The sequence below is a fragment of the Oryctolagus cuniculus genome, chromosome 14, assembly GCF_964237555.1.
Source record: "Oryctolagus cuniculus chromosome 14, mOryCun1.1, whole genome shotgun sequence".
Lineage (NCBI taxonomy): Eukaryota > Metazoa > Chordata > Mammalia > Lagomorpha > Leporidae > Oryctolagus > Oryctolagus cuniculus.
The window spans coordinates 13368764-13395876 of NC_091445.1; the positions used below are offsets into that span (position 1 = coordinate 13368764).

Sequence of the window (27113 nt, forward strand, 5' to 3'; positions counted from 1 at the left end):
TTTTGTATCGGTTTAATTTCTTCAAACAAAACTTGGTGTCTGAGACCATAGTAAGTTCTCTGCTGAGTGTTGCAGAAATGACTGAGGTGAGATCTTTACCCTTGAGCAACACTGGAGTTGGCCCTAGGAGAAAGATGTGCCCAGCGATCTCTGCAGTACACTGAAGGGGAAACATCAATCCCTCTTGGGGGTGAAACAGGGTTGGGGAATGATATTTCAGGTAGAGAAATGAGCAGCAAAGCAAGGTGTTCAATATTCTATAGCTAAGGAAACGGTTCAGTGTCAGTTAATAACTCAACCAGCATCTCATGGGCAAGTCATGGGGGAGCCGAGACATGAATGTGAGCCTTTAACTCTTAGGTTGGCATTCCTTTTGGTAGACCATTAAAAACAGTGCAAAAGGAGGAGGTAAAATCACTTACGTATCCTGCACTAGTCTTCTAGATGGGAACACCCATGATGGGTGGTTTTGTAAGATCATGACAAGTGACAGAAAATTCACCGAAAGGGACATTACCATAGGTTTGCCTGCACAATGGTGGACTCTGGTGAAAGAGGGGGTCTGTCGCTGGGGGAGAAGGTGGCCTCTGTCGTAGGCTTGGGAGTGATCATGATGACAAGGTGCAGGCTACCTGTGACGAACCTGGGAGCCACCTGCGTCCAGACTGACCTGGGAAGCGGCTTTCTCTGAAGCTACTGATGAGAAATATTACTTGTGCCTTTTCCCAGATTTTCGGCCCATCTCTCATCTTGCATAAACATAATAGAGAAGGAACATGCAATGAAATAAGAGCAGATGGGGTCCTGAAAAGGGTGGTTGTTGAGAAATGGTAACATAGTTGGGTTGTATGTTACTATGAAAAAGTCCCTAAGACTTGTTTAATGTTGGTTCCAGGGAGAGTACTTCTCTTCATCCAACCAACAAATGGACTGATACAGAAATAGATGTGTTTGCCCCACAGAAACATTTTTCTGAGTTTTCACAACTTCATTTAATCAAGATGAGTTTCTCATACATCAAGCTTTGACATTCTTACAAAAGTCTTAAAATTGTGGCCGAATTGCATCATTCTGCTTTTAGATGTGGGAGTGAATTAAAAATGTCAGATGAGATGTCTATCCATATATACACACATATATACAAGGGTATTTTGCAAAGTTCATAGAAAAAAATAGAATTACATTTATTTTGGTGCAGAAAGATATTTGAAATCCAAGTGTGATTTTTTTTTATAATACAAAATTTCAAGAACTTTTTGAAATGTCACCCTCTATATGAGGGAGTTCAAAAAGGTCATGGCAAATGCATACTATTTTTGAATTCAAGTTTTCCAAAAAGCCTTTTGAAGACCTCTTGTAGACACATCCCTAGGTATGCATGTGTGTATGTGTATAGGTATTATATATTGATACCACTCTGGACAGAAATAGTATGTATCTGACCGACTGATGGGAGCTACTTTTATCATATAATTTGAATATAGTAGCCAGTTTCTTCTGTATAAGACATCATTAGTCCCAGTGCTTGTTGGATTATCTGGATTCATTTTTTTAAACTAGTGATTGAAGATAACCTTTACTTACCTACATACTGATTATGTCACACTTCCATTTAGAAATGTCTTTCAATGAAGTCGTCTCACCTTCTGAATCAGATTTGTGGTTTGGGACGGGATGCTTGCAGGCAATGCAGCCTTTCAACCCACCTTGCGTTTCAGGTCCTGGAGTACTGAGAGTCGGGGCGGGGGTGAATGGCAGCGACAGATTCACAGGTCTGATGCAGGATGTGAGGGCCTACGAGCGGAAGCTGACTCGGAAGGAAATTTATGAGCTTCATGCCATGCCCGCAAAGAGCGATTTGCACCCCATTTCTGGGTATCTGGAGTTCAGACAGGGAGAAGCCAACAAATCCTTCATCGTTTCTGCAAGAGATGACAATGACGAGGAAGGAGAGGAATCATTTATTCTCAAGCTGGTCTCTGTATATGGAGGAGCTCGCGTTTCTGAAGAAAATAGTACAGCACGATTAATAATACAAAAAAGTGACAATGCCAATGGCCTCTTTGGTTTCACTGGAGCTTGTATACCAGAGGTGAGTAGAGAGCTTGCAGAATTTTGGAGCTAAACAATTGATTGTTGGTAGGTTTGTTTGGCACTGGCTTTCTTTCAGCTGGTAAGACTCCTCTAGAAATGTTAGAACCAGCGGTTGCAAATAGGAATAGCAGTGCCTCAACTCTTGGGAGTTCGTTGTTTGAATCAGCTTTAGGAGCTGATGGAAGTGATATGGAAGTGATAAGTTAACAATTGAATCTATACCATTTTGCTTTAAAGTTAATACATGACAAAGAATGTGTAATTCAAAAGTAATGTATTCTTGCCTGCTGTAAGTGACTGAAATAAGATATAGAGGGTCTATGAAAAGCTCACAGAAAATATTATGAAAAGACTATGTGTGGATTTCAAATTTGTTCCATTGAATTGAGCTCCTTTTAATTGTTTCTATGAACTTGAAGTCCCTTGATGTATACAAAGCTTTTAGAAGTAATTGTAATGGAAGCTTTGTAAAAGTATTACTGAGTTTTTCTTTTACATGTGAAGCGTACGTAAATTATCACACTGTTCCTCTGGGTGTAAGTGTCTTTCTTATCAGCCATGTTGGCCCGCTTAATTTATTAGACTCTTTGTCCTTATCAATTCTTCCTGACACCTTGAAGACTCGTAATCATCTTGGTTTCCTATTCGGTAAGGTGAGATCTTGTGTACCTACTTCCCAGGTGTTGTGTGTGACCGCTTGGTGTCTGTGACACGATGCTAAGGAACAGGAGAGCCCCTCTCTGGGCTGCTTCTAACAGGTTGAGGAGGACGTTCATGTAAATGGGAATGAAGAAAAACTTAGACAGGGAGCCCTTGAAAGAAGAGCCGAGGCCATAGGGCTCACTGGGGTGCCTGGCTGTCTGCAGTGCTGTGCTTCTCCATTAGCTCTTTGGTTTGCTGACCATCGTGAGAAATCTTCAAATGGTGGTTTATTACTTTTGTTTTTGTAATGCAAGAACTGAAGTATCATCATAGACTAGGGAGGACGAACTTCCTACAAATCTACAACTTAAATGTGTTCGCCTATGATAATACTTTTACAGAGTTGTTTAGCCATTGAAGAACTCACATTAAATTTTAAACAACTTTCTGATAAACCTGTATTATACCTACAACAGTCATCACTTCTAGGTGGAAAATACAAAATCCTCAATTCTCAATGCCTGAAATTTTAAAAAATTAAATATTTTCATTTTCTTTGAGAGTGACAGATCTTCAATTCACTCTAACCAGGGTGGGGCCAGAAGCCTGGAACTCCATCTGGGTCTCCAACATGGGGGGCAGACATCCAAGCACTAGAGCCTATTGCCTGCTACCTTTCAGGGTGTGCATTAATGGGAAGCTGGATCAAAACAGTAATTAGGGCCGGCGCCATAGCTCAATAGGCTAATCCTCCACCTGTGGCGCCGGCACAGAGGGTTCTAGTCCCGGTCGGGGTGCCAGATTCTGTCCTGGTTGCCCCTCTTCCAGGCCAGCTCTCTGCTGTGGCCCGGGAGTGCAGTGGAGGATGGCCCAAGTGCTTGGGCCCTGCACCCCATGGGAGACCAGGATAAGTACCTGGCTCTTGGCTTTGGATCAGTGCACCAGCTGCAGAGGCCATTGGAGGGTGAACCAATGATAAAGGAAGACCTTTTTCTCTGTCTCTCACTGTCCACTCTGCCTGTCAAAAAAATACAAAAAACAAAAAACCCAAAAAAAAAAAAAACCCCAGTAATTAGGACTTGAGCTATGCAGTGAGATATGATTGTGAGCTTCCCAAGCCACTGTACCAAATACTTGTGGCGCCGGCACAGAGGGTTCTAGTCCCGGTCGGGGTGCCAGATTCTGTCCTGGTTGCCCCTCTTCCAGGCCAGCTCTCTGCTGTGGCCCGGGAGTGCAGTGGAGGATGGCCCAAGTGCTTGGGCCCTGCACCCCATGGGAGACCAGGATAAGTACCTGGCTCTTGGCTTTGGATCAGTGCACCAGCTGCAGAGGCCATTGGAGGGTGAACCAATGATAAAGGAAGACCTTTTTCTCTGTCTCTCACTGTCCACTCTGCCTGTCAAAAAAATACAAAAAACAAAAAACCCAAAAAAAAAAAAACCCCAGTAATTAGGACTTGAGCTATGCAGTGAGATATGATTGTGAGCTTCCCAAGCCACTGTACCAAATACTTTTCCCCAAAATCTGAACTTGTTTGAATATTGACCTAATACAAGTATAAATTACCACACTCTGATTGAAACTAACAAAACTGTTCTATAAATATCATATAAAATTACCTCCAAGCGCATGTGTATAAGTATTTTTGAAACAAATGAATTTATATTTAAACTTGGATCCCATTCCCAAGATAATTCGTTTGTATATACAAATATTCCTGAGTTTGAAGCACTTTCAGTCCTGAGCATTTTGGATAAGGAGTACTCAATCTGTACACTACTGTCTTCATTTTATAGGGTTAGAAACAGATTTAGAAGAAGCCTGACAAAATAACTTGAATTAGACAGAATCTCATCAAATGCCTGGTTACTAGCTTGGCAGTTATTACTGCTTAATGATTAGACTTTTTTTTTTAAATATTTATTTGAAAGGCGGAGTTACAGAGAGGCAGAGAGGGGTAGAGAGGTCTTTGCATCTGCTGAGTCACTCCCCAAATGGCTGCAATGGCCCTAGCTGGGCCAATCTGAAGTGAGGAGCCTCTTCTGGATCTCCCACGTGGGTGCAGGGGCCAAGCACTTGGGCCATCTTCCACTGCTTTCCCAAGCCATAGAGAGCTGGATCAGAAGTAGAGCAACTGGGACTCAAACAGGTGTCCATATGGGATGCCGACACTGCGGGCAATGGCTTTACATGTTACAGCACAGCACTGGCCCCCATCAGCTGGCTTCCGTCTGGTTGTGAGACACCATTGTGGTGCCTTGTGACCTTAGGTTCCCTGTGACTCCCTTCAGGACGCGACTCTGGCTGTGACTCGACCCTCCCTTTCCATCGTTTCCCCATTGCTCAATGTGCTTCAGTCTTACTCACCTTGCTCAGTTCTGCTCTCGGAGTCAGTGCTTGCTCACCTGTCTGGAGCACTGTGATCCCAAAGCTTCCTAATGAGCCCTCCAAATCTCAGCTACAAGACACCTCTTCAGGGAAGACTTCTGTACTCAAAGTGCGCGGTTGCTTCTCCCAACTCGTCATTGTCTGCCATTCAACCAAGATTTTTTGTAGCATTGACCTGTTCTTAATTTGCTTCATTATTTATAAGTCTGTTTATCTACTTTCTCTCTCCACGAGTGAAGTGAAGGCACTCTGAGTGTCAGACTCTTGTTTTTCATTGTACCTGTAGCACCAAGAATGGAACATAGTAGGTATCACTAAGCCTTTGCTGGCACTTAACTCACCATGTGTTAATATCAAGACATGAGGGTTGGCACTTGGTGAAGCAGTTAAGATGCCAATTGGGATGCCTTGCTTGAGTGTCACCTTTCTTTTTGACCAGCTCCCTGCTAAGTACTCATCTGGGAGGCAACAGATGATGACTCAAATACTTGGTGGGGTTCCCTGGATTAATTTTCTTGCTCCTGGCTTCCACTTATTGCAGACATTTGAATGGTAAATCAGCAGATTGAAGATATCCTCTCTGGCCCCTTTAAAATGAAAACATTTAACAATCAAAGAATTTTTAAGAGAAAGGGTATATATCAGTTCACATATTAAACATGTTTAGATTCTCTTAAACTACATAATCAAACAATAAAATCTAAAAATCTGTGTAGAATGAGAAATAGTTGTTGTGTGTTTCTCTGGCTTTCTGGGCCAGTGTAGTTGTCTTCAATACTGGCTACTGTGGTGGTGGTGGGTTAGCTCTGGCTGGTTGGGAAGCTGTGCCTCTCCTTGGAAATGTCTGAACTTCAGCAGAATTAGGCCTTTGAATAAGGGAGAACTTCCCTACACAAGCCACAGTACCTAATCTGGTTAAACTCCTGAAATCAAAAAAGGAAAACCCCCAAATCATTATTGTCTAAGCCTGTATAGGAGGGAAATGTATCAATTTTAGGAAGGAAACTGTTTAGGTATAGGAAAATTGCTGAGTCTAAAACACTAAGCACTGAAGCTTGCCAGGAGGATTATAGAATTGACATCCCTGAAAGTGTTAGGAATAGAAGCATGGGTCTCCAGCTTCGATCATGCTGTGATGTGAAGATAGGCATCTTCACTTGATTTTGCTGTCGTCATCACCAGTAGCATTTGTGGATACTGAACATGCAAAGATACCTGCTTGGCTCTGACCATTGTGCCCTTTATCTCTCCCACAGTCAATCAGACACTGTGTATCTGATGTCTGTGCCTTGAAAGTGCTTCCTGATGTCTTGTTCCACTCCCTACCACTTTGCTCTGTCTCCATTTGGGCTCTTTGTGTTGAAACCATTATAAAATTCCAAGTTTGTCTTCCTTGTTAGATTAATGCAGAAGAAAGGAGTTTGAATGCATTTGGAAAAAAAAAAGTTATAAATTCTAAGAGGCTCACACAAAGCAGGTATTGATGAATGTATTGCCTATATATAGGAAATAATTCTTTTTGCTTTATGTCTCTCTGCAATGGGAACAGGAGAAAATGATTTAAATATGCTTTAGCAGTCAAATACATCTGAGCAAATGTAGACAAATCCTCCGTCCCGTTGCGAGAGGCAGAAATTCATAGAATTAAGGTAGAAGCGTTCCATGAGTGCATTGCTGTTTGTCTCTGATTTCAATAGGCATTCACCTCTGTGATTTACATTCAACTTCAGGTGGCAGAGGAGGGATCCACTGTCTCCTGTGTGGTCGAGAGAACGCGGGGAGCGCTGGACCGCGTGCATGTGTCCTACACCATCTCACAGGTCGAAGCTGACAGAGTGGATTACCTGGTGGATGACTTTGCCAATGCCAGCGGAACTGTCACGTTCCTTCCTGGGCAGAGATCAGAGGTAAACCCTGCTGTCTTTGTTTGAAAGCCTCCTGGAAAGCTGGTCCTGAAAGGTTTGTTTTGGGATTGCTGTGTAGCTTGTTGCTATTTAAGCAATTTAACATACTCAGGAGTTAAGATCTATATTATGGTATAACACTTTTAAAAACTCATTTTTACAAAAAGACTAAAGGATTTTGAGTGATGCTTGTTACAGTTTTACCCACTCCCTAATCATGATATAATAAGTAGTGATATAGCTTGCAGCTTGTGAGCTTTTTTGTTATTATTTGAGACAAAGGGAAACCACAGAATCTTGATAGTATTCTTAGTCAATGAGATTCTGTCTTTTTTTTTTTTTTTAAGATTTATTTATTTATTTGAAAGTCAGAGTTACACAGAGAGGAGAGGCAGAGAGAGAGGTCCTCCATCCGATGGTTCACTCCCCAATTGGCCGCAACAGCCGGAGCTGCGCCGATCTGAAGCCAGGAGCTTCTTCCAGGTCTCCCTTGTGGGTAGAGGGGCCCAAGGTCTTGGCCATCTTCAACTGCTTTCTCAGTCCACAGCAGAGAGCCGGAGCGGAAGCAGAGCAGCCGGGTCTCAGGCTGGCGCCCATAGGGGATGCCGGTGCTTCAGGCCAGGACGTTAATCCCCTGCGCCACAGCGCTGGCCCCTCTTTCTTTTTTAAAGATTTATGTATTTGAAAGGCAGAGAGAGAGGTCTTCATCCACTGGCTCCCTCCTTAAGTGGTTACACAGCTGGAGCTGAGCCAATCCAAAGCCAGGAGGTTGGAGCTTCTTACCTCCCACGTGGTTGCAGGGACTCAAGCACTTGGGCCGTCCTCCACTGCTTTCCCAGGCTATAGCAGAGGGCTGGGTCGGAAGTGGAGCAGCTGGATCTCGAATCAGTGCCCATATGGAATACTGGCACTTCAGGCAGCAGCTTTTACCCGATACACCATAGCGCCGGCCCCTGAGAAATTCTTATAACTATAACCTCATTTTATTTGCATTGAATTTAGGGAAGTGAGGAAGTTTTCCTGTTCTTCAGAAGTAAAAATGACCTCTAATTTCATAAGAAAAAACTTTGAAATAATTGCATTTCTGAACAGGTGTTTCATAAGACTTCTATAAATGGAATTTTTCTCTCTGCCTTGCAAAAATATTTAAGATTATCTTCAGAAATGTGAGTAGCTTACAGAGAATCAGAAACATAGTGAATTACAGTTTGCTGATAGTGGTCTTTGAGGAAATTTTTGAGAGTATTAATTGGATAAGAATGATAAACTTTGGCAGCTTACAATATTCAGATTTAAAGAATTGAACTAAGGAAGAGCAATAAATTTTATAATTTGGAGGAAGAAGCATACAGATAGTTTATAACAGAATTTCTATAGCAGTGACCTAGAGATAGGGCCATGGTAAACATTTTAATCTCTGGTTCAGGGTCGGCGCCATGGCTCACTAGGCTAATCCTCCGCCTATGGCGCCGGCACCCTGGTTCTAGTCCTGGTTGGGGTGCCGTATTCTGTCCCTGTTGCTCCTCTTCCAATCCAGCTCTCTGCTGTGGCCCAGGAAGGCAGTGGAGGATGGCCCAAATGCCTGGGCCCTGGACCCGCATGGGAGACCAGGAGGAAGCACCTGGCTCCTGGCTTCGGATTGACGCAGTGCGCTGGCCGTCACAGCCACTTGGGGGTTGAACCAACAGAAGAAGGAAGACCTCTCTCCCTGTCTCTCTCTCTCACTGTCTAACTTTGTCTGTCAAAATTAAAAAATAAAAGAAATCTCTGGTGCGATGAGGAAAATTGAGACAACAAGGAAGTTTGCATAAAGCCAAAATGATCAACTTATAGTACTATATTTTATTTTGATGCTTTGCCTTTTTCCATTTTGTTCTTGGACTTAACGTGTTTTTTTTATGAAAGAACTGATGGTATGTCATAACTTTTTAATGTTAAGACAAGGCAAACCTGGTTTGATAACCCACAATTCTTCATGGAAAATATACTAACTATGAAATAAGAAATCCTGGTAACTGTTGCTTTAGAAATTAGATTCCTATACCTTTTGCAACACACATTTAATCAAACTTGCAAACTAAAATAGTTGCAAGTGTTCAGGTGGAGAATTCTTTAAGATATTCTCTTCCATAGAGGTGACCTGTGAATGGTAGGTGTCATTTCTGCATATCTCCTTTGCACACGAGTCAATGCTCTAAATTAGTCTTTAATGAAAAATAATTAAACATTGAAAGCCAAATTCAAATTCTATCTGAGACCTATGGAATCAAAATCTGTAGAAAAGCTAAATTAAAAAAAATAAGCTCTCCAGGTGCTTTTACACCCACAGCCAGTGTTTGGAGACTGTGTTTGGGTTTAGAGTTTGTTTGCAGGTGGCTGTCACTCTTCCATCTGATAGAAATCGGGATACATCTTCATCTGTGCCCCTCACTGCAGGCTGTGGATGCCATCAAGCCTGCATTTGCTGTCTTCAGAGAAATCTCAAATCCATCTATTTTTCCTTCTTGCTTTTGCCCCCAGACTGGTTCAAAATTCCGTAAATGCTTTCGCTCACCTTCTTGCCTCCTTCCTCACTCTGCCGTGTTTGCATTTTGCCATGGTTCTTTCTGTACAGCAGAAGGTTCTTTTTGTCAATCCCTTGTTTATGATATTTCAGTTTATCTGCAGTCTTTGTGGAATGGGGTACAAGTTGCTTGTGGGGACTGAGAAGGTCTCTGTGATCTGTCTCCTGACTGCTGTCTAGCCAAGTGGTGCCATTGCAGGCAGTGCAGGGAGACTTGGATCCAAGAGACCATATTTGAGAAACTTAATTAACCTTAAAGAAGCACATAAGAGTAACATCCCTTGCAAGCAATGGAGTTGGACACTTAGACATAACTAAAACTTACGAGACATAAGAATATCCTCTGCTTAATACACGAAAACAAAGTAAATCTTTGAGAGTAAGTTTTACCATTAACTCAAATTACACAACTCTTTGAGAACAGAGGTTCTGCATGGGACTTTCGTACATGGTGACTCCTGTTAATTTAACAATTACCAGTCTTCTGTATGATGTGAATGATCACCTGGGGCTCTTGAGATGAGATGTCTAGGCTGTGGAAGTCTTTTCAGTCCACAAACCACATCAGTTTTCAGACAAGGTCATGAGCAAAGAGGAAGTTTGTTTTTCTCTTCAGGGAAGAGAACATCCATCTTTGATGACCACTTCTTGCCACTGGGGTCTCACCCTCAGAGGCCCTTTATGTAGGGAAACTTTCTGCAGCATTGTCCTGGCTTTCCAAGCCTGAAATTCTCTCATGGGCTTTTCATCCAGACCAAAATGCCTTATAGGCTGATCCTGAGGCCACTGAGTGTTACAGTAATTGGCTTTCTATGAGTCTGCTGTATGTACTACTTCCCATGTTAGAGCAGTCTCTCCCTTTAATCTTATCTATATTATTACTAAACACTTATTCCTATGTGTATGAACACTAAATACTTAATCCTGTCTATATTGTCAATAAACATTTAAAATCCTCCTTTTGCCATCTTGGTCAAGATGGGATTTGAGATCCTATGGCAAATTATCAAACTGCACCCTTACAAGTGAGTCCATAGAAATGTATGCAGAACTATACAGCTGAATAGTCACGTTGTAAGACCAGAGAAGATAAACAGCTACAGCTCTCCATAAGCCTTAATTATCCTTAAGGATGTGACTTGGATCCATTGACACCTTAAAGTCTCTACTGGTACACAAAATGGTGTCCATTGTTTTACCCAGCCCACTGAGGGGGCTTCCAGCTATTCCTCTTTCTTTTTTAAACCCGTTGTAAAGCTAAAACACCATACTGAAATAAGACTCAGCCTGTTCTGGAAAACACCATTCTGGAAGGCCAAAGAAAACCATCTGGTCTGAGATGAAATCTTGGGAGGCTCACCACACGTGGGATACCAAACCCCAAGAAGCTAAAGAGAACTAGTGTAAAACCAAAGTGCTAAAATAACAAATCAGGAATCCGAAAAGGGACTGGCACATAGCCAAAAGGATAAGGGAGCCTGTGCAAAGCCAAAAGGGTAAACCAGAGTATAGCTAAAATAATAAACCAATGCAAAGCCCAAATAAAACGCTAGAGTAATAAAAAGCCATAATAAAAGTCACTCTGCTGATCAGGCATATAGCATGGGGGCTGCCATCTTGGAGATGGAGTCTGTTGCCCATCTTCTGATAATAGTGAAGTTGCCATGGGGGCCGCCATCTTGGCAACCACATGTTTCAGATGGAGGCTGCCATTTTGGTGCTATTAGTTCTCTCCTACCAGAAATAAAAGCATGCCTGATTGGAAAATCAATGAACTTGTGACAGACCAAATTCAGTAACATTAAGTCCATCCATGAAACTTAAGTTTCTAACCTTACAAAATCTGTAAATTTTTCTTAAAAACACATCACGAACAACTTGGATACTTGTGAATATTGACAAACACAGACTGGCCTCTTTGTCCCACCTTTTCTTCCTAACTCCATTACCACTAACATTTTAAATTTATTTTTCCTCCAAAAACAACCTTTTATTTAAGGAATACGGACTTCATGCATTTCATAAGTTCAACTTTAGGGATATAATCGTTGTTTCCACCATGCCTGCCCGCCCACCCACCTTCCCACCCTTCTTCTTCCTCTCTCCCCCATTCCCTGTCCCATTCTCCACTAAGATCAATTTTTGATTAACTTTATATACCGAAGACCAACTCTATACTAAGTAAGGAGTTCAACAATTTGCATGGAAAAAAACAAAAAACAAACAAAAAAACTGTCCTCAAAAGTCAAGACAAGGGCTGTTCAAAGTCATTGCATCTTGAAGTTAATTTCACTTTTTCCCAAGAGCCTTAGGTGATCACTGATGTTATACATAAGAGTGTTAATTGTTAAATAAACAAGAGTCACTTATTTCCCATGCAGGACCTCTGTCCTCAAAGAGTTGTATTATAATTATGTTGAAGTGCTTGCAAAAAATGTGCTATTCCTGGATGCTGCTTTAAAGTTAATGAAGTTCCTAAGAAGTGATTGCTAATGTTTTTATTGGCTTTTGCTTGCCTGAAGCTACCAAAACTAGGAATGCAAAAAACATAAAATGTGCATCTTTACAATCTCTTCACAAACTGCGAACACTGAGAGAAAACCAGAAACCACCTGAACTTTGCCTCTCATAAAACCAAAACCTCCTCTGGCACGTTTCCTGGGAGACGAAACTGCGTGTTGGCTACATTTGTTAAACTGAGAAATCTGAGAGAAGAGAGGCTGAGAGACAAAGATTTTCAGGGCTTAAAAGCCTGTGAAACTGTTAGCATGTTGCTGGTTTTTAAACCAATTAAACAAGCCCCTTTGTGGTCGCCATTATGTTCTAGAAGAATATAAACCAAAATGCAGTATTTGGGGTTCTTGTCATTTATTTAGATAAGAATTCTAAGCGTTGGCCCATATGAGACACAACATGGTAAAATTCAGGATTTGTTTGGAAAATGAGAGAAATACATAGGAATGTGAGGGTTTCATTGAAAGAAAGTGGGTCAGAAAGATCAAGGAAGCAGCCCAGAGACTTCAGGCAAGAGGGGGGCACACAGGCAGGGGAGAGGCTGGTGGTGCAGGACAGCAGGCATGAGACGCGGTGAAATGGGCCTTTCTAATGTTGAGTTGATAGCTAATGCCAGGGAGTCAAGGTCCGTTGTGAACTGTCTTTCTAAACTCCTGGTCCTGGGCATGTTAGGCCTGCCTTGTTCAGGCTCTGGACATGTCTACACTGCCCTTTCTTACTTCTCTACCACATCACATTATGTGAGGGAGCTTTGCTCTGAGGCTGGTAATACCACTATCTTTGGAATAAAAATGTTGATAAATTATCACAGTATGATGGTAATGTGTGACTAGGATAATTTTCAACAGAAGATGGGACTCCTTGGCACTTGCCTTTGTTTTTTTAATAACTTTTTAAGATTTTTATTTATTTATTTGACAGGCAGAGTTACAGACGGGGGGGGGGGGCCTTCCTTCCATTGGTTCACTTCCCAAGTGGCTGTGACGGCCGGAGCTGCACCGATCTGAAACCAGGAGCCAGGTGCTTCCTCCTGGTCTCCCATGCAGGTGCAGGGGCCCAAGCACTTGGGCCATCCTCGCTGCTTTCTCAGGCCACAGCAGAGAGCTAGACTGGAAAGGGAGTAACTGGGACTAGAACCCAGTGCCCATATAGGATGCTGGCGCCGCAGGTGGAGGATTAACCTAGAGTGCCATGGCGCTGGCCTTGCCTTTGTTCTTAAAACTGCCAAAGCAGCACACCTTAGACTGGATAGTTTGTAAATGATAGATATTTTTTGCTTATATGTCTGCAGAGTGGAAAGTCCAACATCAAGGTTCCATGGATTTTGTTTGTGCATCCAGTGCTTCCCTGTCTTATAGACATGACGTCTTTTCAGTATGTCCTTACATTTTGAAGGAGCAACAAAGCACTCTCCATGCCCCCAACCTAAAAAAAAACCCTTTTATTCACTTATTTTCATTGTATTTGAAATACACACACACACACACACAGATCTCATTCACTGGTTCACTGCCCGAATCCCCACAACTCTGGTTAGACCACGCTGCAGCTGGGAGCCAGGAACTTAATACAGATCTCCCATATGGTGGCAAGGAGCCAACTACTTAAGCCACTCCCAGGATGCACATTGGCAGGAAGCTGGGATTGGAAGCAGAGCTGGGCACTCTGATCTGGGATTCCGACTTTCCAAGAGGTGACTTAACCACAGTGCCGAATACCTTCTCCCCTAAGGCCTCTGTTGTAAGTGCACTGATTGCTTTCATGAGGCCTCTGCTTTGAAGATCTAATCATCGTCTCCCAAAGGCCCTACCTCTTAATGCGTTCATCTTGGGGATTGGATTTCAACATAGGGATTTTGGGAGGACACAGATTTAGACCATAGCAGCATCCATTATATAATGTTTAGGGAATTAATCTCAGATCTACTTCATTTTTTATTTGTGCATGTATAATGCTTAAATTTATATTCAAATAATCATGTGAAATAGTAACTTTCTTAAATGTAATTTAAAAACTTTTCTTAGTATTTTGAACACTTAATGCTTGTGCATGTTTATGGAGTACAGTGTAGTATCAGCACACGCGTGCAGTGGACACTGATCAAAGTGGACAGCTAGCTTTTCCACTTCCTGATCTGTCTTGATGTTTGGGACCTACCAGCTGCTCTCTACAGTTCTTGATACAGGATGTGATGAGTGGTGATCAAATGGAAGTCATTCAGTGTAACTGAATGTAACTGAATTGGCTGTTTTGTTTTCCTCTGGAGGCAATTTCTGCAGGTGTCACTGCCTAATGCCTCTGGATGTCACCGTTTCCAGGTCCTGAATGTACATGTTCTTGATGACGATGTTCCTGAGCTGAATGAGTATTTTCGTGTGACGCTGGTTTCCACAATTCCTGGAGATGGGAAAGTTGGTTCTACTCCCACCAGCGGTGCAAGTGTCGATCCTGAGAAGGAAACCACCGACATCACTGTGAAAGCCAGTGACCAGCCATATGGTAACCCACACCCTCTGCGAGAACAGTACTCGCACCTGTGGGGTGCTTGGTGGTGTTAAGAACTTTCTAAGGCAGTTTTTATGAATGATCGAAGTAAAAATCTGTAAGACTTCTGAGCTCTTTAACTTTTTTTTTTTTTTTTTTTTTTTGACAGGCAGAGTGAACAGTGAGAAACAGAGAAAGGTCTTCCTTTTGCCGTTGGTTTACCCTCCAATGGCCGCTGCGGCCAGCGCGCTGCGGCTGGCGCACTGCGCTGATCCGAAGGCAGGAGCCAGGTGCTTCTCCTGGTCTCCCATGGGGTGCAGGGCCCAAGTACTTGGGCCATCCTCCACTGCACTCCCTGGCCACAGCAGAGAGCTGGCCTGGAAGAGGGGCAACCGGGACAGAATCCGGCACCCGGACCGGGACTAGAACCCGGTGTACTGGTGCCGCAAGGCGGAGGATTAGCCTATTGAGACATGGCGCTGGCCAAGAGCTCTTTAACTTCTATGCTGCCATTTTGAGAGATGTTGTATAAGACAGGAAATTATCAATATATGAAATTTAGTAATACTCACTGGAAAGCTTTTGCAAGACTATTTATGGCCTTAAGATTTATTTAAAAATTATCCTGTGGTGATAATATTCACACCTAAGTATTTGAAGAAGTTGATTCATATTTTATTAGGGCTCAAAAAGTGAAGCTATCACTGCACTTATATTAATATATTTTTCTCTTACAGTTAAAATTTTTAATTTTCTTAAGTGGGGAACTGTTATAGTTTCCCTGTATCTCCTGTATTGGAAAGTGATTTTTTTTATGTATGTATTTTACTGATTTGAAAGACAGTATGAGAAAATGAAAGGTAGAGACAGTGAAGATCATCGGTCTGCTGGTTCACTCCTCAAATGGCTGCAGTGGACAAGACTGGGCCAGACCCAGACCGAAGCCAAAAGCTTCATCTGGTCTCCCACATGGGTGCTGGGGCCCAAGCACTTGGGCCATCCTCCACTGCTTTCCCAGGCACATTAGCAGGGACCTAGATCAGAAGTGGAGCAGCCAGGTGCCCATAAGGAATGCCGCACAAAAGGTGGCGGCACTCCCACTATACCACAATGCCAGCCCTGAAAAGTAGTATTTCTTGTGTGAGAATAAAGCACATAAATCTATAAAAAGATCTGTTTAGGAAAACTGAGAGGTTGTTCAATTCTGGGTTTCAAAGTTGAATTTTTTCTAAAAGAACTGTTAGAAATCTTTAGAATGCTTCAAATCCTGTTCCACTATAAGTTAGAGAATGAGTTGTAGATTCTGGTCACATGAATAAATATTTGAGAATAAACATCTTAAAACTATAATCCTTTTACTGATGCTTTTTTTAAAAAAGATTTATTTATTTGTTTGAAAGTCAGAGTTAGAGGAGGGGTGGGGGGGGGTCTTTCATTCAATAGTTCACTCCCCAGTTGGCTGCAATGGCTGGAGCTGGGCCGCTCAGAAGCAGGAGCCAGGAGTTTCTTCCAGGTCTCTCACACGGGTACAGGGCCCAAGGACTTGGGCCACCTTCTGACACTTTCCCAGGCCATAGCAGAGAGCTGGATGGGAAGTGGAGCAGCCGGGTCTTGAACCAGCGCCCATATGGGATGCTGGCGCTTCAGGCCAGGGCATTAACCCGCTGTGCCACAGCACTGGCCTCTTACTGATGCTTTTGTAGGAAATAGTTTTCTTGGAGTAGAGACAACTATTTTAAGTTTTAACCTTTGTGAAGTGTATAAACATGTTTCATGTCAAAAGCATGTTAATCAAATCTTTATTAAAATGTTTTCTATATAAAGTTCTTGGAATTTTGTCCCAGTGGGGTGGATGTTTGGCACAGCAGTTAGAACAGTCTTGAGTGTGTGTTGTGGCTCAGTGGGTTAAGCCACCACTTGGGACACCTACGTCCCATTTCCAAGTTCTGGTTCGAGTCCTGACTGCTCCACTTCTGACCTAGTTCCCTGCTAATGCTTCCTGGGAGTCCACAGATGATACTCAGGTGCTTGGGCCCCTGCCACCCACTTAACCAAATGGAGTTCTGGGGTCTTGGCTTCAATCTGGCCCAGCTTTGGCTGTTGTGGGCATCTTGGGAGTGAATGATCACATGGAAGATCTTTGTCTCTCTCCCTCTCCCCCCTCCTGAAATAGATGGAAAAAGTAAGCATTTTAAGGAAAGATGGCTCTCTGGACACTGGCATCCCATTTTTTTTTAATTTTTTTAATTTATTTTATTTTTTGACAGGCAGAGTGGACAGTGAGAGAGAGGCCGCCACAGCCAGCGTACCGCACTGATCCGATGGCAGGAGCCAGGTACTTATCCTGGTCTCCCATGGGGTGCGGGGCCCAAGTACTTGGGCCACCCTCCACTGCATTCCCTGGCCACAGCAGAGAGCTGGCCTGGAAGAGGGGCAACCGGGACAGAATCCGGCGACCCGACCAGGACTAGAACCCGGGGTGCCGGTGCCGCAAGGTGGAGGATTAGCCTAATGAGCCGCGGCGCAGGCCTGGCATCCCATGTTGAAGTGCCTGGGTTCAAATCCGGACTCTGGTGCTGATTCCAGGCAGTGGTGATGGTTGAGGTGTTTGGGTTCCGCCTCCCAGGTGGTAGACTTGCAGTAAGTTACAGGTTCCCTGCTTTGGCCTGCTCCAGCCCCGCCTGTTGCAGACATTTGGGGAAGGAACCAGCAGGTGCGAGATGCTTCTCTTTTTCTCACTATCTTTCAAGTCAGTGAAATGTTTAAAATAAAAGATAATTTTGGCGGGTGACAAAAATGATTGTGCAAGATTGCTTCAGCTGCCTATGAAGTTCATTGGCAGGAAGGGAAAATGTGCATGGCCCATTGTGTCCCTGCAGGCTTGCTACAGTTCTCCACAGGGCTGCCACCTCAGCCCGAGGATGCCCGGATCCTGCCTGCCACCAGCATGCCGCATGTCACCGTGCAAGAAGAGGATGGACAGGCCAGGCTGCTGGTCGTCCGTGCACAAGGACTGCTGGGAAGGGTGTCTGTAGGATTCAGAACAGTGTCTGTCACGGCGTCCAGTCCTGGGGACTACCAGGTGAGCCGCGTGCACCGCCCTGGTAAAAAACAGGGCGTAGTCCTTCCCCTGGAGGATGGGAAGGGACTTGAGTATACAGTAGCAATGATGCCTTTCTGGTCCTTGAAATTTGCACAAATTAAGGTGCCATGGCTCATTGAAACCTGATACTTTGTAGTCGCTTGAAGAAATATTTAAATCTTCCTACTGATGGTCTTCAGTTTCCAGTCTGGGTATCGCCAGTCTCCAGAAACTACACCCTGCAGACTGCTGAGGGTTTTCAGAGCTGCCCAGAAGTCCTGGTTGTCGTGGTCACCACTTGGAAAACTTGCATTTGCTTGCATCTGATACCTGCCTTTATTCCTCCTTGTGGTACTTCAGCTCTCTGTATGAGCACCAGACTAAGAGCCCTTAGGCTCTGAATGTAAGTGTGTGTGCAGGGATGGAAGAAGCGACCACCCCATGAAGAGGAGATAACTGGGTTTCAGGTGTCACTGAACTGAACCAGGTTTCAGGTGATCCCTGCCGTGCAGGTGCCTCCTTCCCAGCTGTGTGGAGTGATAGCAAAGCGCGGATAACACCGAGTTACAGCAGTGGGAAGCATTAAGGGCGGGGAGTTGGGAGAGCTGCCTCTGGGGTTATTGAGGATGGCTTTATTGGCTTTATGCTGCACTCGGAAGTTTAAGGACAAAAGTGAATGAGGAACTGCTTGAGCTAGGTAGCATGGCATGAGTACAGGCCATTACTTGGGAAGGCACAGGTTATCAGAGGTACTAGAGGAAGGTGTGTTTCTGGAATGTGGAGAACTAGGTATGTTGTCAAAAAATACGAGAGGGACTGGGTCATTCAATGCCTTGGGAATCGTGCTGCATTTTTGGTTGTTTATTTTAAAGGAGAAATAATTGAAAGATATTAGTGTGTTTCTGGAAGATCACTAGGCTGAACTGTGGAGAATGGGTGAGAGGACACAGACTTTTGAATAAGGAGTGTAGAGCAATGTAAGAGGTGATAGTGTCTTGGGCTAGGACTTGAGACAATGTAGATGACAATAAGTAGGTGAGCTCAAAAGTATTTAGAAGTGAAAAGAGCTAGACTTGAGGATTGTTTAGGGAGAATGATAAAGTAGAAAATGGTGTTAAGAATGACTACCTAATTTCTCGTGTAGGCAACTTGCTCTATAGTTGACAGCTATGAAGATGATTGGATAAGACACAGTTTTAAATGAAGATCATGAATTTAAGATTCTGCCAACGATCTTAAGAAAAATTTCAAAGTGTTCTAAGGATTAAATCTGGATACCAGAAGTAGGAGATACAGTTTTGGAGGTTAGGAGCACATATATGGTGTTAAAATCTGAGGATGTCCTAGCCTTGTCTAGACAGAAGGTCTAGAAAGAGCCTGATGAGTGATTTTTAAAGATCCTAAGGACAATGTCAAAGTCAGCAGTTGGCACTGAAGAGGGAGAGCTGGAAATACAGCAAGAAAACCAGGAGAGTGTGGTGTGGAAACACTGGACAAGAACATGGTTCTGGAGCCAGAGGGGCCAGTTAGATGCTGCTGACATCAAGCAAAGTGGTTTCCTCAAAGAGCCGAATGTCATTTCTATCGTGAAATTATTCTACTGACTACCAACCTCTAGGCAAAGATAATTACTTCCTCTTGGAGCGCTCTGTGCATGCCTGTATAGCAGTTAATCTAGTGGAATTATTTTTATTATATGCCTAACATTCCACCTAGAATGTTCTCCCTGCAGGCAAAACTTTATTTTGTTTTAAAATTCATACAACTTAAGTGGTACTATAATATGCCAGCGATTTGATAAATACTGATCAAGTGAATCCATCATTTCATAATTCCACAAGATGAAATGTTGATCTCACAAGCTAACATCTAGAAAAATTTTAAATAACTATAAAAAAGGACTTGGAGGGGAGTGCTTCTATAAAATTATGGGAGAGAAAGAACTTTGACTTTTTTTGGATAACTGCTGTTCTTTGAGTATGGGAACTTTTCTGAAGGGAGACTATGTTAAGATTGGCAACTGCGAGTTTAATAAAGGAAGGACTAATGTCTAATGGACTAATAGGTATAATTGCTTGCAGAGATTCTGGGAATGAAAATGCTGTTACTATGTACTGCATATGTAAGCTTCCCCATGATATAATTTCAAAAGTTTGCCGGCGCCGCGGCTCACTAGGCTAATCCTCCGCCTAGCGGCGCCGGCACTCCGGGTTCTAGTCCCGGTCGGGGCGCCGGATTCTGTCCCAGTTACCCCTCTTCCAGGCCAGCCCTCCGCTGTGGCCCGGGAGTGCAGTGGAGGATGGCCCAGGTGCTTGGGCCCTGCACCCCATGGGAGACCAGGAAAAGCACCTGGCTCCTGGCTCCTGCCATCGGCTCAGCGCGGTGCGCCGGCCGCAGCGCGCCGGCCGCGGCGGCCATTGGAGGGTGAACCAACGGCAAAGGAAGTTCTTTCTCTCTGTCTCTCTCTCTCACTGTCCACTCTGCCTGTCAAAAAAAAAAAAAAAAAAAAAAGTTTTAAATATAGTTGGTCAGAGTTCCTGTGGTCATTGAATTAGGAATTTGTGGAGTCCAACATGAGGATAATTTTATTTGCTTTGATTACTTTTTTGATGATTAAGCATATAAGAAATATAAAAACCTATCTATTTAGTTCAAAAATATTTATGTAGAGGTTATATTGTGAATTTTCCACTATTTTGATTAACTTAAGTCTTCTCAATTGTGTTGTCTTATGTTCTTTTGTTACAGTATTTAACAGTTTGAGACAAAGCAAACGTTTCCATTTTGCAAGTTTATAAACAGAATAATTATCTAATGGACAGATCTTTTATTTGTATTTCAGAGTGTTGCTGGCACGCTAGAATTTCAACCAGGAGAGAGATACAAATACATTTCTGTCAACATCACTGATAATTCTATCCCTGAATTGGAAAAATCTTTTAAAGTTGAGTTGTTAAACTTGGAGGGAGGAGGTAAGACTAGAATCTACGCACCATGATGATGTATGCTGTTAAAGAAGCATTCACATTTCTGTGAATTCACATTCCTGTGAATTAACCTTTTTTTCTTTAAAAGAATGAGTTAGTGGATCTTGGAGAAAATAGTCTGGATGTTAATAATTGCTTAATATTTATGGTAGAAAATTTCTGACAGTCTCTTTCTTGGAAAAAAAAATTCCCATAATTTTAAGTGTATAAATTAATATTCAACTGATAACTTAACATGCTTGTGCTGTGAGGATTAGTTAATTCTGAGTAATATGGATACCACCTACTGAGCTCTCTTTTCCCCCCATTTTGTATTCAGTGGCCTTTTCCTAAAGTAGATGTGTTTTTCAAATGAAACAGGTCAATTGTACCACAGTGTAGATGTTATTCAAAGTGGGTACCTTTAAAATCGCCTCTGTTCTCCTCCTCTTCTAATTTTCACAGTGCCTCTGTAGAGCCAAATCCATATATGACAGGTAACTAGGCCTGCTAGATAATTGAGACGATGATCAGTAAAGCAGGTCAACCATTCCCTCAGTTCTGATGTTTAGAAAGTTCTGAATACCGAGTGTGTTTGAAGTAAAAACTCATTTAATGGGAAAAATTGTCTGCATTGAAGTGAGACTATAATAGTTATCCCATGTAGAGGGATAATTTGTTTCTTTGCAGACTTATTAAGGTATTTGATAATCAGATGCTTATGGAGGTGTTATAGAATACATGTGGCCTCTTCTGACACACACAGAGAATATATGTGATATGCGCTGTATTAGCTTTGTAAGTATAAGAAATTAAGAGTTGATAGGGAATTCATCGGGACAGTCTCTCCACAATATTAGTCCTCCAAGAGGAAAGATTGGAGAAGATAGATATATCAAAATTGTCTGTTAGTGGCCGGCGCCACGGCTCAATAGGCTAATCCTCTGCCTTGTGGTGCCAGCACACCGGGTTCTAGTCCCGGTTGGGGCGCAGGATTCTGTCCCGGCTGCCCCTCTTCCAGGCCAGCTCTCTGCTGTGGCCAGGGAGTGCAGTGGAGGATGGCCCAAGTGCTTGGGCCCTGCACCCCATGGGAGACCAGGAGAAGCACCTGGCTCCTGCCATCGGATCAGTACGGTGTGCCAGCCGCGGCGGCCATTGGAGGGTGAACCAATGGCAAAGGAAGATCTTTCTCTCTGTCTCTCTCTCTCACTGTCCACCCTGCCTGTCATAAATAAATAAATAAATAAATAAATAAATAAAATAAAAATTGTCTGTTAGTATAACATACGATTTTGAGGTGAGAATGCAAAGTCCAGGTAAAAGCAAAGGAGACAAAACCAGTGGTTGGGAACAGGAAAATGAGTAAGCCGAGCCACAGGTTGGTGAATGCAGACAGCAGTTGATGTTTTGCATGCTCTGTCCGGCAGGTGCACATATGCAGTTAACCAGCTTGGCCTCCAGCTGTGTCCTCCACACACAAGTCATCATATCTCCAAAGCACTATATTCGTGGCAGGACTTTTATTAATAAAATTATGAAATATTTGAAAAGTTGCCCTTTGCATCACCAATGGCTAAAAAATACATAGATAAAAGAAAAAGGGGGCCGGCGCCGCGGCTCACTAGGCTAATCCTCCGCCTAGCGGCGCCGGCACACCGGGTTCTAGTCCCGGTTGGGGCGCCGGATTCTGTCCCGGTTGCCCCTCTTCCAGGCCAGCTCTCTGCTGTGGCCAGGGAGTGCAGTGGAGGATGGCCCAGGTGCTTGGGCCCTGCACCCCATGGGAGACCAGGAAAAGCACCTGGCTCCTGGCTCCTGCCATCGGCTCAGCGCGGTGCGCCGGCCGCAGCGCGCCGGCCGCGGCGGCCATTGGAGGGTGAACCAACGGCAAAAGGAAGACCTTTCTCTCTGTCTCTCTCTCTCTCATTGTCCACTCTGCCTGTCAAAAAAAAAAAAAAAAAAGTAAATGTTAGTAACCATTGCCTCATACTGATTCATCAAGGGACATCAGATGTCCGTGAGCATAGCAGTGCTTATGATTTTGTGTGGAAACTTGCCCATGTCAACTGGCATGAATATGCATATGAAGACCAATATTACAGTTTCTTACTAAGCACTAGTGTCAGAACCTAATTTCTACCTGCCAGAGGGCTATGATTAGAGGAGAAGGAATCAAGACACTGCCTACACTTCTGAGCTGGTGTTTGAAACAGTGGGTGGAGGTGGATCATTCTGTGGCTCAACTCAATCCATACTATTTTGTTTGGTTGTGGAAGCCATAGCCTAACTATGTTTCATGCTGCCTGAAATACACTTGCATATGTTGCTGAAATTCACACCTCTTTATTATGACTTCTGAATAAGAAGCAAAGCCATGTGTTAGGTAGTCATTGGAAATCATTTTGCCTCTTAAGTCTCTAAGATTTCAGGTTCTAGGAGCTCTGAGTTCCTATTCTTGATGAGTAAAACGGGAACAGGGCAGATCTTTAACTTGACATTCAAGGACGTTGGCAGAAGCCCCAATGTGTGAATGTGGCTTTGCTTTCCTTAGTCTCCCTCTTTGCCATTGCTGTCACTGCTGCCTTCCTGTCTTTATAAACATTTGGCAAGCTAGCGCTTAGGGTATAAGATGCTTGGAACTGAGGGTATAACCACTTCCTATTTATTATAGTAGTTACAGATTGACAAGACTGATTATGTTTCTACTTTAACATATTTCCCAGTATTTTATTTGATTTTTCACACCATTTTGTAAAAGGCCCCACCTTTCATAGTTGAGAAAGCTAAGAAACCAACAGGTTCAGTGACTCCCTAAAGATTTAGCTGTTGGTGTCTCTAACTGCCAGCGCCCATGCAGAATTTTTACTGTTTATCTAGGGCCCTGTCCACCATGTCAGTGATCCACTTTGAGAGGATTAAATATGGGGGTTGAATATGTGGATGGAGAGATGTGTTGATGAATTTCCCTAATTTTGTATTGGTGGTTGTGAGCGTAAGGTGACTTTCACAGGTGTGAAGACCTAAGTATATGCTAATGTTTAAAATGCTAGGAGACAATTTACACTGTAAATAAATGAAAATTTAACAATAAAATCAGTTAAATTGGTATACAGGAGAAGTATCAACTGCAGTTTCCCGAAAGTATTCCCTGAGGTTTTGGTAATTTGTAACCTGATATTATGAGTTTATCACTTACATTTTCTAGGGAAGAATGTATGTCATTGTGTGAATTCATTTTCCTCTTGCTTATTTAAGAACTCTCAACTTTCTTATTGTGTCAATGTGTGTTGTGTGGGTTGTGTCTCTGTGTGTCTCCTTATCAAGTAGCCGAACCCTTTAGGGTTGATGGCAGTGGTAGTGGTGATGGGGACGTGGAATTCTTTCTTCCAACTATTCGCAAACGTGGTAAGCAGCTGTTTCAAGGTCCTTTGTGAAACATTTTAGTTTTAACTTGTCTTTTTTTGTAGATAATACTAACCCCTTACTGACACTTAATATGAGTAGTCCTTAATGTATTTTTTCATTGGCCTTTTTAGTTACCTAAGAAGCTAAAGGACATCTTATTTTCTCCATGTTTATTCCCCAAGCTAACAAGTGATAAATCAGTCACATTCCTTCCTGTAGGAACCTACCATAGTTACATATTTTGCATAGCGTTCACTACCTAAAAAGAGAAATGGGACATTGGTATTTTCATGTTAAATACATGATACCTTTCATACCAAAAAAATTCATGAGGCTTATATGTAGCATTTAATCAAAATAGGTAGGAAAATGATATGAGGAAGACAGGAGAGAAGGTGGTCAGTTAATGGGAGAAACCGTGAAAAATGATGGCTTTTGCAGTAGAGTCGTATGCAGACATGACTCGGCATTTAACCCACGTTTTTTAAAGTGTGTGAAGAGAATACTTAGGATATTTCCATCTTGGAGGAGAGTGCTGTTGTACTTTTTCACCATGTCAGGCTTTACATTTTAGTGTTAGAACTCATGTTCTCACCTGTCTCATTCTTTGATCTTTGCCTCATGTACTCTCCATATTTAATTACTCTTACTCAGAATTGTTCACTTTCTTATCTGTAGACATTCATGTAACATAAAAATTGAATGTGCTTCTTAGATCTTAGAGTCTTTAGTTATAGGCTCAGACTGTTTTGATTCAGGAAAAGTACATCTAGGATAACATAATGATGGAAAATAAGCCTAGGATTAATGTATATTGGGAACCAAAGATGTTTTTCATCACATTGACTGAAATCGTAGGGAAGCCACTGTTCATAAAAGTTGAGGTCAGCAGAGGTCGTGGGAGACCTTCCTCATACACTCTGTGGAAGAATGTTCTCTTTCATGGAGAAGCAAAGGAGAAACGAGTTTTCCTTTTTCATCTCCAAGTACTTGTGTACCACTTGTGTATCACATTGGTGCCAACGCCAGAGGAAGGTCATAAAAAGCATGAATATGGGTGGCAACCATTTGTGTCTGCCTTTCTTTCTAAAACAAATTAGAATGTTCTCAGTGAATGGAAGACTCTTTTCAAAATGTGTTCCTTGGCTTTTCCTTTGGTTTGTAAATTACTGATTAACATTTTTTTTTTTTTTTTTGGCATTTATTGGCACTTGCTCAAGCAGCCAGTCTAGGAGTGGCTTCCCAAATTCTAGTGACAATTGCAGCCTCTGACCATGCTCATGGCGTGTTTGAATTTAGCCCTGAGTCTCTCTTTGTTAGTGGAACTGAACTGGAAGATGGACATAGCACTGTTACGTTCAATGTGAGTACATTAGTCCCTTCATTCCTAGACACCTTCTGTCCTGTTAAAAGCTGTTTATTATTTTATGAATGTATATGAGTATTTTGCGTTGCTTTTTTCCTGTGTAGGTGGAAAGCAATCAGCCTGTTGGCAAAGACAAAACAAATTGATTAGTGAATGGTGATTTGGCATTTGTATTTTAGTTTTGTGTATGGATTCATTTTATTAGAGGACATCTGATCCTTTAAAGAATATAATGAACTGGTGCCGGTGCTGTAGTGTGGCGGGTTTAGCTGCCACCTACAGTACCAGCATCCCACATGGGCACCAGTCCAAGACCTCGCTGCTGCATTTCTGATCCAGCTCTTTACTATGGCCTGGGAAAGCAGTAGAGGATGGCCCACGGCCCTGGGCCCCTGCACCCAAGTGGGAGACCTGGAAGAAGCTCCTGGCTTCGGATCAGTGCAGCTCTGGCTATTGCACCCATTTGGGGAGTGAACCAACAGATGGAAGACCTATCTTTCTCTCTGTCTGCCTCTCCCTCTCTCTGTGTAACTCCAACTTTAAATTAAATAAATAAATCTTTAAAAAAAATTAATGAACTGCAATTACAAGTGTTTATCTTACTTAGATTTTTTTGAAAGAGTTAGGTAGAAACAGAGAGGCCTTCCATCCGCTGGTTCACCCCAGATGGCTTCAACGGCTGGAGCTGAGCCTGTTTGAAGCCAGGGTCTCCCATATGGATGCAGGGGCCCAAGCACATGGGCTATCCTCAGCTAGCTGCTTTCCTAGGTGCATTAGCAGGGAGCTGAATCAGAAGTGGAGCAGCCTGGACTCGAACTGGTGGCAATATGGGATGCCAGTGCTGCAGGCCAGGGCTTTAAGCAGCTGCACCATAGCACCAGTACCCTTACATAGAATTTTTTTTTCCTATTCATTCATTAGATTGTGCTAACAAACATCTCTGAAATCTCAATGGCTTAATACAACAAAGATTTATTTTTCAATGGTAGTTATGTGTCCCACGTAAACTGTTAAAGGGATTTTTTTTTCTTTGACAGAGTTAGACAGTGAGAGACAGAGAGAAAGGTCTTCCCTTTCCGTTGGTTCACCCCACAAATGGCTGCCACGGCAGTCGTGTTGCGCTGATCCGAAGCCAGGAGCCAGGTGCTTCCTCCTGGTCTCCCATGTGGGTGCAGGGCCCAAGGAGCTGGGCCATCCTCCACTGCCTTCCCGGGCCACAGCAGAGAGCTGGACTGGAAGAGGAGCAACCAGGACAGAATCTGGTGACCCCCGGGACTAGAACCCCGGGGTGCCGGCACCGCAGGTGGAAGATTAGCCTAGTAAACTGGGGTGCTGGCCCGTTAAAGGGATCTGGTCTCCACTCACTTTGGGGACTAAGGGTTCTTGGAGCTCCATCTCAACAATGCTTTTGTCTTCCTGAAAAGAGGGGGAATGGTGGATTTAGGGAACTGCAGGTTAGCAGTTCATCTTCAGCTGCTTTTTGGCAGTGATTTCTATCGTTCCACGCACACTTCCATGTTCAAGGCAAGCTCCAAGGGCAGGTCTGATGTCAGTGTGCCAAGTGCAGTCCAGTACTGTGTCTCTCTCAGACAGAAAATCTAAAACATTTGTGAACAGCAGTAACAATTCTATATGGGGTAAGTGTGTATGTGTGTGTTCGACTTTGTTCTAGTAGAAATCAAGAAAAGCTCAGTAGTAACTCGAGCGG

General features: G+C 43.1%; 1 protein-coding gene across 1 annotated transcript in view; it reads left to right on the forward strand.

Annotated features, from left to right (window-relative positions):
- Nucleotides 1–27113, forward strand: part of ADGRV1 (adhesion G protein-coupled receptor V1) — a 597653-nt gene that overhangs the window by 93963 nt on the left and 476577 nt on the right. Inside the window, exons 21-27 of the mRNA XM_070056453.1 lie at nucleotides 1719–2092; nucleotides 6855–7031; nucleotides 14424–14604; nucleotides 17469–17671; nucleotides 20514–20643; nucleotides 23959–24039; nucleotides 25263–25402. Coding sequence (XP_069912554.1) covers nucleotides 1719–2092; nucleotides 6855–7031; nucleotides 14424–14604; nucleotides 17469–17671; nucleotides 20514–20643; nucleotides 23959–24039; nucleotides 25263–25402 — 1286 coding nt within the window. The remainder of the gene's footprint in view (nucleotides 1–1718; nucleotides 2093–6854; nucleotides 7032–14423; nucleotides 14605–17468; nucleotides 17672–20513; nucleotides 20644–23958; nucleotides 24040–25262; nucleotides 25403–27113) is intronic.